This window comes from Myotis davidii, unplaced genomic scaffold (assembly GCF_000327345.1).
Source record: "Myotis davidii unplaced genomic scaffold, ASM32734v1 scaffold854, whole genome shotgun sequence".
Taxonomy (NCBI): domain Eukaryota; kingdom Metazoa; phylum Chordata; class Mammalia; order Chiroptera; family Vespertilionidae; genus Myotis; species Myotis davidii.
Genome location: NW_006285939.1, coordinates 1,596,462 through 1,609,199, shown reverse-complemented (window position 1 = coordinate 1,609,199; position 12,738 = coordinate 1,596,462). Strand labels below are relative to the sequence as shown.

Genomic DNA, 12,738 nt, shown 5'->3' with positions numbered 1-12,738 from the left:
CCCTCCCTCCCTTCTTCCTTCTCTAAATCCCCGGGTGAGAATGAACAACCAAAAACCAGCCAGGACTGTGACATGACCCCACACTCTGGCCAGCCACATCCTGTCCAGCTTCCTGCCCGGGACCTCTGCTCTGTCCCTCGGGGCCTCATTATTTTAAATGGAGGCCACGCCTCCCTCCTCATGGGCCACTCCGGATGATCCACCATATTAACCACAGAGCCACCCATCGGAGCTGCTTTAATTTTGGTCATAGGAGGGAGTTTTCTCTGTTCTGCCTCAAACTCCTCACATACCCCTGAACTCCTGACCCCTGTAACCTGCTCTGCACCCCCATCCCCCTGCATAGCTTCCCCAGGACCGGGACTGGATGGTCCCAGTGGCTTCCTGGTGGGGAAGCCAGCGGGCGTTTTCCTGCACCTAGTGCTCTGCAGGAGTCCGTGGCCTCTGGAGCTCTCACCCAGCCTTCTGCCCTGTGGCTGACTCCCCGCTTACATGCCTCCCCCCCCCCCCCCCCCCCACACACACACACTCCCTCTGGGAGACGCTGCCTGTGCCTTCTGCCCCTGCTCCCTGCAGTGTCCGCGGTGCTCCCTTCACCCGCCACCTTGGCCTGCTGCGTTTCCATGGTGGTGCCCAGGCTAGCTCCCAGGAGCAGGACCCACTCACCCTAGAAAAGCCACTGAGCCTGCTCCTGCGGGCGCCCCTGGCTCCTGGCCGACCGGCACTGGGCTTCCCTGGGGCCGGCTGCCAGGGAGAGCCGAGAGGAAGCCGGGAGCCGGAGTCCGTCTCGTTCTCCCTCCATCTGTTGCATTGACCATGAGCCCCACCTGTCCCCTAGGCCGGCCCAGCACGCTTACCTTTTCCATGCAAGCCCTGACCTGACTCCTTCTCCTGGTCCCAAGGGCTTTCCAAAGGCGGATTTCTGTCGACTAGCAATTTTTCTTCTAGGAACTTAATCTGAAGAACATAATGTGAGAGAGAGAGATGTGTTACAATTTAAGCTTATAAATGTCCATCATAGAATCATTTACTTTAATGTACTGTCAGAAACACTTTTAGTAGCCAATAATAAGATTCAATCAAATCATGTATGAGAAACTTTTATCACATTTTTAAAAGCAGTTCAGAATCATTTTTTTAAAATATGTTTTTTTTAAAAAAACATATTTTATTGATTTTTTACAGAGAGGAAGGGAGAGGGATAGAGAGTTAGAAACATCGATGAGAAGGAAACATCGATCAGCTGCCTCCTGCACACCTCCTATTGGGGATGTGCCCGAAACCCAGGTACATGCCCTTGACCAGAATCAACCCTGGGACCTGCGCCCCTGGCTCCTGGGCATACTAGAGGCAACCAATCAATGTTTCTTTAACAGGCTGACGCTCTATCCACTGATCCAAACCGGTTAGGGCTAAAAATATGTTTTTATTGATTTTAGAGAGAAGGGAAGGGGGAGGGAGGGAGAGAGAAACATGGATGTGAGATAGAAACACCAATTAGTTGCCTAATATGCACATACAAATAAAGTACCCACATGCTAGCAGTCTTCTCTTGGGGTGATGGAGACGGAATACTTCGTTTCTCTCTCTCTATATATATATATTTATTTTCTCCACATATTTTTGCATTTTTTGTGTTATTTTAAAGATGACTCAGAGCAGAGTTGCAGTCCTCTGGGAAGTCGCTCTCGCCCAGCTGGGCCCGGCACCCCCACTGCCTGGCTTGTCCTGGGCACATGGTCCTCCTGGTGCGGGTGCTGTGCAGCCTCTCTCGGGAGCGCACTCTGCATGCTCCTTGTTATGCCCCGGAGCGTGCTGACCTTGCCCATGGTGCCTGTCCTGCTAGAGAGATTTATGTCAGCAGAGAAACATTGGTGCTAAGTTTAAACATTTCCCAAGTCAGCCATCTGCAGCATTTTGCTACAAAGAAGATTAAAATAAAGCTTTTGGCTTCCTTTTCCCTTTCTGAGCATTTTATCCGTCAGACTGGTGATAAAGTTGGTCATTGACTCTAAGAAATGGATGCATTTTCATGTAGAAATCCCATCCCCTAAAGGGATGGTGTTAGGGGGTAGAGCCTTGTGGTGGTGAGGCCGTGGGGATAGAGTAAGAGGCGGCCCCTGAGAGCCTGCCTGCTGCTCGTTCCCCCGTTGAGGACACCAAGAGAGGGTGCTTCTAACCAGGAGGAGGGCTCTTCCCAGACCCCAGACCCGCCAGCACCTTGATCTTCTAGAAATAAGTGTTTGTTGTTTAGGCCACCAGCGTGTCTTGTTATAGTAGCCCAAACTGGCTAAGGCATATATGACCATGGTTTAACTCTTTCAACTTAACCTTTATTTTTGAGAAAATTGTAGATTAGCCTGTATTTCTAAGAAATAATACAGGGATAGATGCTTTGTATTGGTTTGTACTCTTTGCCTGATTTCTCCCCATGGCGACATCTTGAAAAACTCGAGTGCAGTATCGCAGCCAAGACGCTGACGTGGATGCAGCCCAGATGCGAACATTCCCGTCACTACCAGGGTCCCGTATAGCCAAGCCCATTGTCCTCGGGCTCCCTCCGGAGCCTCTGCACCCACTCCCCTGATCTCTGTTTCTGTGGTGCTGTCATTGCAGAATGGTAGGCAAAGTACACATTATGCAAAGTAAACTCTCACGGTCCGTAACCTTCTGGGATATTTTCACCCAGCGAGGAGTGCTGGAGGCTCCTCCAGGTTAGCGCGTTCAGTGGTCTGCTCCTCTTGCTGCCAGGCGTGTCCACACCGGGCGCTCACCTGTCCCCCCTGCCCCGCAGGGTGTCCGTGCTGTCCACAGCTGTGGCTGTGGTCTGCAGAGCTGCTGTGGACAAACGTGCATGTTTCTGGGTGAACTGCGGTCTCTGTTTCCCTGTGACTGCGGGGGGAATGCTGGGCCTTGTAAGAGACTGCGCTGTGCCACTTCCCATTCTCACCCGCCGAGTGTCGCGGCCCGGGCCTGTCCTGGCCAGCATTGGTGTTGCCCTCCTTGTATTTCAGCGGCGGTGCTAGGTGTGGCTCCTTGTGCTGAACCTGCGCATTTTCCTAATGCAGTGGCTCTCAACCTTCCTAATGCCGTGACCCTTTCATACAGCTCCTCATCTCGTGGTGACCCCCAGCCATAAAGTTATTTTCGTTGCTACTTCATAACTGTAATGTTGCTACTGTTATGAATCATAATGTAAATATCTGATATGCAGGATGTATTTAGGCGACCCCTGTGAAAGGGTCGTTCGACCGCCAAAGGGGTCGCGACCCACAGGTTGAGAACCGCTGGACCTAATGGCTATGGAAGTTACACATCTTATTTTATTTTTATCTGCTTGTTTGCCGCCTGTATATTCTTTTTGGTTAATTGTCTCTGTACGTTTCTGCCCATTTTCGAAGAGGGTTGTTATGTTTTACTGTTGAGTTTTGAGAGTTCTTTATAGTCTAGACCCGTGATGGCGAACCTTTTGAGCTCGGCGTGTCAGCATTTTGAAAAGCCCTAACTTAACTCTGGTGCCGTGTCACATATAGAAATTTTTTTTATATTTGCAACCATAGTAAAACAAAGATTTATATTTTTGATATTTATTTTATATATTTAAATGCCATTTAACAAAGACAAATCAACCAAAAAAATGAGTTCGCGTGTCACCTCTTACACGCGTGTCATAGGTTCACCATCACTGGTCTAGATACTAGTTAGTCCTTTGCTCAGTTTGTGGTTTGTAAGCAGTTTCTCCCAGTCTGTGGCTCATCTTTTCATCCTATTCATATGGATGTTTATAGAGCAAAAGTGTTAATTTGCTTACATCAAATGTGTTAACTTTTCCTTTTATGGATGGCCCTTTTGGTGTCAAGCCTAAACATTATTTGCTTACTCCTAGACCCCAAAGACTTTTCTCCTGTCTTTTTTTCTAAAAGTTTTCTAGCTTCTATTTTACGTTTGGGTTTGTGGTTCATTTGGACTTGATTGGTGTGAAGTGCGTGAGGCCTGTGTGTCGCACGTCCCCCTGCCGCGCGTGTCCCCGCGGTAACGCTGTGGCTCCTTGCAGATCTCTACGTGTGCGCCGTGCTCCTGTGCTGCCTGGGCATCCTCAGCGTGCTGCTCTTCACCCTCGCCATCGCCTGGCAGTCTGTGCTCAGCAAGAGGAAACCCAGAGGTAAGAGGCCTCCATGTCTGGACGGGAGCACACGCAAACCGGACGCCGGGAGGGCGCTGGGCTAGGCACCACCTTCGTTGAAAAAGGCGTCAGGAGTCAGGAATTATTTCCCCGCGACTGGAGAGCCGAGTGAGGGCGCTGGGTCCCCCTTGCACTCTGCTAAAACCAGCTGTGACCACTGGTGACAGCCTTTAAGTCCTCCTTTTCCTCACATGCCCTCCGTCCTGGTTAAGGCCCTTCCCTCCATCACTGTCCCCGAGGGGCTGCGCATGGATGAGCCTGGGTTTGATGTGGGCTCTGCCATGTAAAGCAGTTTCAGAAACCTTCCTTAGGCATCTAACTGCAGTTTCCTCGTCCTGCATGAGATGGGGTCAGCACCACCTTCCTTAGACTGTGTTGTAGGTTCATAATTTAAGTTCAGTGCCCGGTGCTGGGCTGGCCGGCGGGATTAGAAAGACCACCCTCTCCCCTCACCCAGCCTGTGTGTTCCCTTCCTTGTCGGTGTCCTGGTCCCCATTACTATTTTGAAGTGAAATTCATAGAGAAGATATGCTACCCGTAGCCACAAAAACCAATTTGATGCTCTAACTATCATATAAAGGAGAAATAAAGCAAACATAATTTATAGCACAATAAAACAGACTTTAGTATTGCACCTCTTCCTTTGAATGTTTGTATTTTAGAGAAGGCAATATTTCTTTATGAAATCATTTTACATATGCATATACATAGTTACATATATTATGTTTACATGTGGTATACATACATGATATATGTATGTTGATTGTCTTTACAGTTATGTGCTACATCATGATGTTTTGGTCAACGACAGACCACATATATGATATTGGTCCCATAAGATTATAATGGAGCTGAAAACTTCTTTTCACCTAGTGACATCATAGTTGTGATGTTGTAGCAACACTTTACCCATGTGTCTGTGGTGATGCTGGTGTAGCAAACCCACTGTGCTCCAGTCCCCTGGAAGTACAGCACATATGCAGTGCATACACTCGGTAATGACAGTACGTGACTGTGTTAGTGGTTTACGCATTCACCATACCCCACCTATCACTGTCATTTTAGAGTGCACGCCAGCTTACCAAGTCTGCTGTGAAACGGTGTGGTATCATGCCGGCAGCAGCCTCGTCCGTCTCATGTTTAACGCGTCTTCTGATTGTGCTTGTGGTGCTGTATAAAGGCAGTGTAGCCTGAGGGTACAGGGTGTGGGAAGTCTCCAGCAGTGGGCAGTCATGACCTGGCCTCGGCACCCACCCTCACTCGCTGACTCACGCAGAGCAGCGCCCAGGCCTGCCAGCTCCATTCACGGTGAGTGCCCTACACGGTGTCCCACTTTACCTTGTATACCATATTCTCCTGTGCTTCCTCCAGGCTTAGTACAGAAGCATTCACTGCTGTGTTACAGTTGCCTACGGTATTCAGTACAGTGACATGCTGTCCAGGTTTGTAGCCCCGGAGCCATAGGCTACAGGCTGGGTGTGGAGTAGGCTGGGCCATCTAGGTTTGCTAAGTCACTCTATGATGTTCACACAAGAATGAAATTGCCTAATGACACATTTCTTAGAATACAGCCCTGTTGTTAAGTAACACATGGCTGTGCATTACATTTATATTACATTATAGCTACATGCATTGTATTTACATATATATATATATATATTTGTATTTGAAATAAAGGCTAAATAATTATATACACTGAGTGGCCAGATTATTATGACCACCTGATGTTTGTAGGCAAATTAGCTATAATTTCGCACTGAAGTTGCTAGAGGGCCAGACCATTATAAATAGGGAAGCAGGTTGTTTACCACCACAGTAGAAGTGATTTTTTTCTGAAGATATGGGTAAACAATGCGATCTAACAGCCTTTGAACGTAGGATATATATATACGTACACATACATACATACATACACACAGTATATATATACTAAGACTCAATATGCATGTGACAGGACCAGTGTGGACTGACAGGTGTGTCTTAAAGTCTGAGAGTGGCACTGCTCATAATGATGAGATCTCTAAAATCCCAAGTGTTCCTAAAGTTTTAAATAAAATGCATTCCTTAAACATTCACCATATTTAAATGAGGCACACACATTCCCATGTTTATATGTGAATGGATTCAGGTCCCAGGCTCTGATGACCAGCTGTTTTCTCTGCGTGGACGCCGGGGGAGCCACCAGAGTCCCGTGGACTGTGGTATGTTGCTGCGAGTCCAGCAGGCCTGCTGTCTGCCACCTGGTTGCCGGGCACTGCCCTCGGTCAGGTGACAGTCACGTCCGCAGAGCTGCAGTGGCCCACAGGGGTGGGACCGCTCCCTTGGGCGTGGAGCAGTCTTTGCCCAGGTCTCAGGCTCTGTCCCTTGAGCTGGAGGACACTAGTCCTCCAGGAGCCCTGGGGCAGGCCCCATGAAGGTCTGCTCTCGTCCTTTGCCATGTAAGTCGTCTGATTAGGTCCCTTCCACATTGGAGAAGCGGGCATGCAGGGCGCAGTGAATTGTTCAGACATTGCACAGAGCCCCAAACCGACCCCTCCCAGCTCCGAACCTCCACAGAAGCTACCCCTGGGGGGCCCGTCGCCACTGCAGGTGGCTTCGGAGGGCACGGTCACCTCAGGCTGCCCAAGGAGGCAGCCCTGGCTCAGAATCCATGGCGTTTCAGCAGCAGGTTGGTGGGTAGATTTGCAGCAAGGAGCCCAGGGCCTCCACTGAGGATCACAAGACACCCTTTGAAACCTGTTTTCTTTATGAAATTTAAAAACAAAAATGATCTGCATGGATGGAGGGGACCTGATAAGTACGACCTTGTTTTCATTGGTTCTGAAGATGTAGACAGACCATGTGGATGGTGATGGGCTTGTCACCGAGTGTGCTCTTCCCTGAGCACATGCAGTGCTAATCCCGGGCATCCCTGCCGAGTACACACTGTCCCGAACACGGTGGCTTTCAACATTTACTTCCTCAGGGTTCTGCAGTCAGGCTGGGCTCAGCGAGGCGGTTCTGCTGGGAGCCACCTGGGGTTCCCACGTGGCCTCTGTCATCTGGAGTTGACTGGGGCTGGAGGTCCAGGAGGGTGCCACTGTCAGTCCTGGGTCCCACCTCGGACACGGCTGGGGCAGCAGGGCCCATGCCATTGCCCCTCCCACCCTCCACCTCTCTCTCTCTGTTCTGTCTCTCTCCCTCTCCCTCCCCCTCTTGTCTCACCAGCAGGGTGGGTGCCCAGACCACCCTATTGGTGACTCTGGGCTTCAAGTGTGTGCCTAAACTGGACACTGCACAGTGGTCACTCTGCCACATTCTGTTGGGCAAAGCAAGTCGTGAGGGCATCCCAGACTTGGGAAGGGAGGTGAGTCCACTTCTTCGTGGGAAGAGTGGCAAAGAAGTTGTGGTCATCTTAAACCACCACACAAGGAAAACTGGACAGACCCAGGGGGACCAAGGGGAGCCCCTAGCTTGGGGGTGAGTTAGGGCTGCACTCCAGGGGCTGGGCTCTGAGACTGGAGGTGCTCGGGCCTCCACCAGGCAGCAGCTGGCTCCGGGAGCACTGCACCGATTGTGCCCAGGCCCTGATGGGAAGGAGAGGGGAGGGCGTGGCTCCCATTCCAAAGCAGCAGATCCAGCAGTTCCCAGAGTGAGGCAGGGGCAGGGCCCCTCCCTTAGGTGGGGCCGCACCCTCAGGCTGCTGCCTTTATGGTTAGCAGCGGGCGGTCCTGGCTCTCATGAGGCAGTCATGCATTCGTGGGCCAAACCACGTGTCCACATAAAAACCAACAGCACCATTATAACTCAAATGTAGCACCTTACATGTAATGCATCGTGACAAATGTGCATCATCTTGGTTAAAACTATTAATACCCAGGAGCACTTAGAGCAGTGCTTGGCGTGTGGAGGCCCAGTCCCCTGCTGTAGCGATGGTGTCAGGTTTTCCGTGCACGGGCCGGGTGCGGGCCTTCTGCATGCTGCCACCAGGACGTCAGCCACAGAGCTTCCAGCTTGTCAGGCTGCTCACGTGCTCCCCCTCCCTCAGCAGTGTCTGTCTGCAAAAGGACATCTGAGTCGCTGTCCCCTCCCCTGCTGCCATGGCCCTGGGACCCTGAGGTAAGCAAAGCCATCCTGGAAACCACATCCAAGGGGACCAGCTCCCTTCTCCTAGTCCTCCCTGCCGCTCTGCCCTGGGCCCGGCCTTGCTTGCCTTCTTTTCCGGGGGTGCTCACTGTTCCCTGTGAGCTGGGCTAGTGGTCCCCTTTGGTACTGGCCAAGCACTAAGATGCTCTCTCCTCCCCCGATGCTGTGACTCCCGTCCCTGCTCTAGTTAGTGCCGGGGCCTGGCACTCCGTGTCACCGTGGAGAACACAGCCTGGTGGCCCCGTCGTCCCTCACACACGCTGGTTTCCAAGGCCTGTGCTTCTTGGGAAATGTGTCTGACCCACTGCTTTGGGCTGGCCCCGCAATCTGCCCACCTTCACCTGAGCTTTTAGGATGACAGGTTGGAGCCCCACCAGAACCGCAGGGAGCAGCCTCAGCCCTTTGTCCCCAAGGTCCCTGCTCACGGGGACTGTCGCTTGTGCCTGCTGGGCACCTGCCCACCTGCTCCCAGCTGCTCCTTGTGGCCATGGGATCTAAGGGCCCGTGGCCCTTTCGGCTACAGAAAAGGGGCCGGAGCTGTGTCCCACTGCCAGGCGGAAGGGGTGGCTGTGGACAAGGCGGAGCAGGCCGACCCCTGGGCCTGGGAGGACGGTGGGCTCAGCAGCCTGGTGTGGGGACACCGAGCCACCCGAGCACGAGTCCTCCCCAGGGCTTCCGAGAGGGCTTGCTGGCCCCAGGGCTGGCGCTGCTGCCGTCCCTCCCCGTGGGGGCTCGTAGCCTCCAGGATCCGAGGAAGGACAGCGTGGGGCCTCAGCCTGGACTCCCCCACAAAGCCCCACTTCCCGCCGCGTGTCACCACCGTCAGAGGGGAGGAGAGTCCCCCTCACCTCACAGAGCTGTCGGGGACACATTGCCTGTGAGGTGGCCGGTCCCGCATGTGGCAGCTTGAGGGAGCGACTCCTTCCTGGGCTGTTCACGCCAGGTCGCCTCGCCCACCGTGGTCGTGAGGACTGCGGGGTCCACCACCCCTACCACTAGGGCCAACCACGCATCCCCAGTGAGCCCTGTATGTAACGGGACATTTTTAGCAGCCACATTTAAAAGGGTATAAAGGAACAGGTGGAAGTAACTTCAGTTTATTTTATTTAACGTGATGAGTCCATAATGCCATTTCAATGAGTGAACATAGGAAGGTTCCGAGTGACCAGGCTGAGTCAGTGTGCCCTCACACGTCAGCTTGTCTCGTGTGGACCAGTCCCATTTCCCGGGCTTGGCCGCCCCCTGGGGCTCACAACTCCAGAGAGACACCCCGATGCGTGGGTGCTCCTCACTGTGGGGCCCCGGTCCGACAGGCTCCTCGTACTGTGAACCAGAGGCAAAAAGCTTACTCCTCCTCATCTTTCCACGTGGGGACTCAGAGAGCTGGCCGATAGGCCTGGCCACTGTGCTGGCTGAGGCATTCCGGAGACAGGCTGCCTCCGGAAGGGACTGGGCATGGGAGGAGCCACTGCTGGGCCAAGGGAGGGGCTGCAGGACTCCTGCCTATGCTGACACTGAGGATGCTGGGAATGCAAACGCCAGGCCTGTGCTGGGCTGCCAGGTGCTCCCACGAGTGCAGGGTCATCCACAGTCTCATCTCGGGGTCACTGCAGGGCCCGGGGGTCTGCAGAGGATGCAGCAGGTTGGAGGAAATGGTATGGGAAGGTCAGCCGCCATGGGAGGCCCCAACACTGCTACAAGGTCCGATAGGATGGGGTGGGCACAACTGCCGTCACCCCAAATCATCCACTGAGGGTGGTGGGGACAGGGCCAGGCCCAGGTGGGGAGGAGAAAGCCTCAAGCCTGGACATGTCACTTGGGAGGTGTGGCCATGAGGCGGGGCTGGGAGCAGTGTGGCCACAGCAGAGAGAGGGCGGCCCAGGCGGGGTGCTCACAGCCGTGTCCGGTCTGGGAGGTGAGAACAAAGCCCTTCCTTTTGGAGTCCTCAAGTCTGCAGGTCGCATTTAATGGGCTGCACCTGGCCCCTCCGTGTCTGTGCGGAGTGGAGGCCTTGCTGAGTCCAGTGCTCGGGGCCACGGTGAGCGCTGCTCTGGGCTCTCCCCTAAGGCATGTCTGCCTGGCCTCACCCCCTCCCCAGGGGTTTCCCAGGACCACCTCCCACAGAGACTGCACTGGAACCTGTCTACAGGCTCTGCTTCTGGGGGAGCCCAAGCTAGGGTGTTACCCCAGGGGTGCAACCAGCACCGAGTATGCTTTGCTCACTTAGGGGCGAGGTGGGTGAGGTATAGATCTCAGATGCCTGAAGTCCCACCTGTGAGTTGGGGATCGCATTTGGCCCCTGGGGCAGTTTTTTCATTAAAGGGACACAGGCCCCCCATTCACCTGCTTGAAGCCTCATAAGCAAGTGCCGGGGAGGTGCGGGCTCATGGAGGCCTCTGCTGCCCCTGCTCCCTGGCTTCCTGGGCTCCAGCTGCTCACTTCGCTGGCTGCAGCTGGAGTGGACCCCCCGAGACACAGGCCAGCCAGTGCGCTGCGTTCCCTAGGGCCCAGCCCTGGCCCCGCCCTCTCCAGCTGTGGCCAGTGGCAGCGTCTATCCTGTGACTCAGTTTCTTCACCTGCAGGAGCCCTGCCACCAGCTGCTCAGACTCTCTGAGAACAGCGAGAGAGCTCTGGACTCCTCAGCTCTGCCCTCCCGGGTGCTGGTGCTCAGGCTGCCAGTGCAAAGCTTCGGGGGGCCGCCTGCCTTCTTCCTGTGGTCTGGCCTCTGCGCACCTTTCCTTCCTCCCGTCTTCTTATAAGGACACTGGCTTTGGTGGATTAGGGGCCGTCCTCATGACCTCATTTAACTTTAAAATGTGATTTAACTTTAAAGGCTCTACCTTCAAATATAGTTCTAAGGTACGAGTTATGCAAGCGTAGGTGTGCGACCTTGGGCAAGGTTGTTAACCTCTGTGCCTCAGTCCTGCTGCAACACAGATGTAATGACAAAGTTACTGTGAAGATGAGGGTACCAAGTGTGGTCTCAAACACTTGCTCACATCATTCCCAAATCATTTCAACCCTGCACCCTTGAATGTGTTTTGTTGACAAATAAAACTTTTTCATCATAAATATAAATTGTTGCAAAGGTTGTAATTTCCACAGCATCACAAATATTGACACCTTAAAATGAAATGGTTAAATCTCTCTTTTACATCTACATGTCATGAATTTAGTAACTACCTCTGTTGATTTAAAAAGGCTCCATAAATAAGTTTTAGCTTTCAGGAGTTTTATGAGTCCCCCCCCACCCGAGCTTTTATTTTCACTCACTTACCTAACAAAACTTTATCCTGCTTTTTAGTCCATTTTTGTTTTGAAAATCCTTTATTGATTTCCATATTATACTTCTGTAAAAGAATATGTATAAAAATTTAAATTAAATTTTTTATTTCCTTATTCCATAAGTCTCTAGGTTTTAATTTTTTTCTGGATTAAGTTATCAATATTGCACAATGAGTAATATTTGGAAAATGACTGTAAAATTAATCAAAACCACATAAATACAAAATTTAGATAAATAATTAATAATCATAAGAAGTAAAATTTTATTAGAAATGGATTTTATTGAAATGGATTTTTACTTTACTTCATATGCCCTTGTATAAATTTGGTTAGTGATAGACTTTAGCATCAATTTTATTCCTCTTTTTAATAGCTGTAAGCTCTGAAATGCCTCGCTCAATATGAACAGAGGCTGGGATGGACCAAGTTTTCTGATGCCACTCAATACTCTAAACTACTTCCCAGTTATAAGTCAAAGTCATGTAGTAATTTATCATCGGAAATGACTTTTGATACTCCACCCGCTGACAACTGGCTTAGGTCATCATTCAGTCCTTGTTGAAAGCAAAGATTGGAAACCTCCCCCCGGGAAAGGTTTAGCAGCCCCGTCATTCGTCATTCACCTTCTCAACACTGGCACCAGTATTTCAAACCATCTCTTGTTTGGTGCCCACTTGTCTTTGCCCCAGGACAGACCTTCATAGTACAAGTCAGGGAGGGTGAGGGTGGGCCTAGATTTTCTGAAATAGAAAGGGTGATGTGACTGGAGGGAGGAAATGAATACAGTCTGTCTCAGGTATATTTCAGGAGGAAGAATTCTAGGAAACAATATCATGGAAGGTGAGAATCTAGAAATAGATTTCCCTAAAACCGCCCTTCCTAAGATGCCTAGTGCTGATTTTTAGATTGAGAAGATGTGCCATACTGAGTCTAAAGAAAAAAGACTCAGTATTGATCTTTTAACACATATGCTTGCTAGCAGAGGAGGTAAGGTTACTCCCAGTCAGATGGAATGTTTTATACAAGAAATATGTCCATGCTTTTCTGAGGAAAGAAAGGTGCCAGAAAGTGAAATGTAGAGGCATGGGAGAAGGTAGGCCCAAGGAGCCTTATCCTTACCCCCGCTGCAGCCTTTCCACCCCAGG

General features: G+C 51.5%; 1 protein-coding gene across 1 annotated transcript in view; it reads left to right on the top strand.

Moving 5' to 3' along the window:
• Window positions 1–12,738, top strand: part of VSTM4 (V-set and transmembrane domain containing 4) — an 89,074-nt gene that overhangs the window by 25,922 nt on the left and 50,414 nt on the right. Inside the window, exon 4 of the mRNA XM_006757152.2 lies at window positions 4,055–4,162. Coding sequence (XP_006757215.1) covers window positions 4,055–4,162 — 108 coding nt within the window. The remainder of the gene's footprint in view (window positions 1–4,054; window positions 4,163–12,738) is intronic.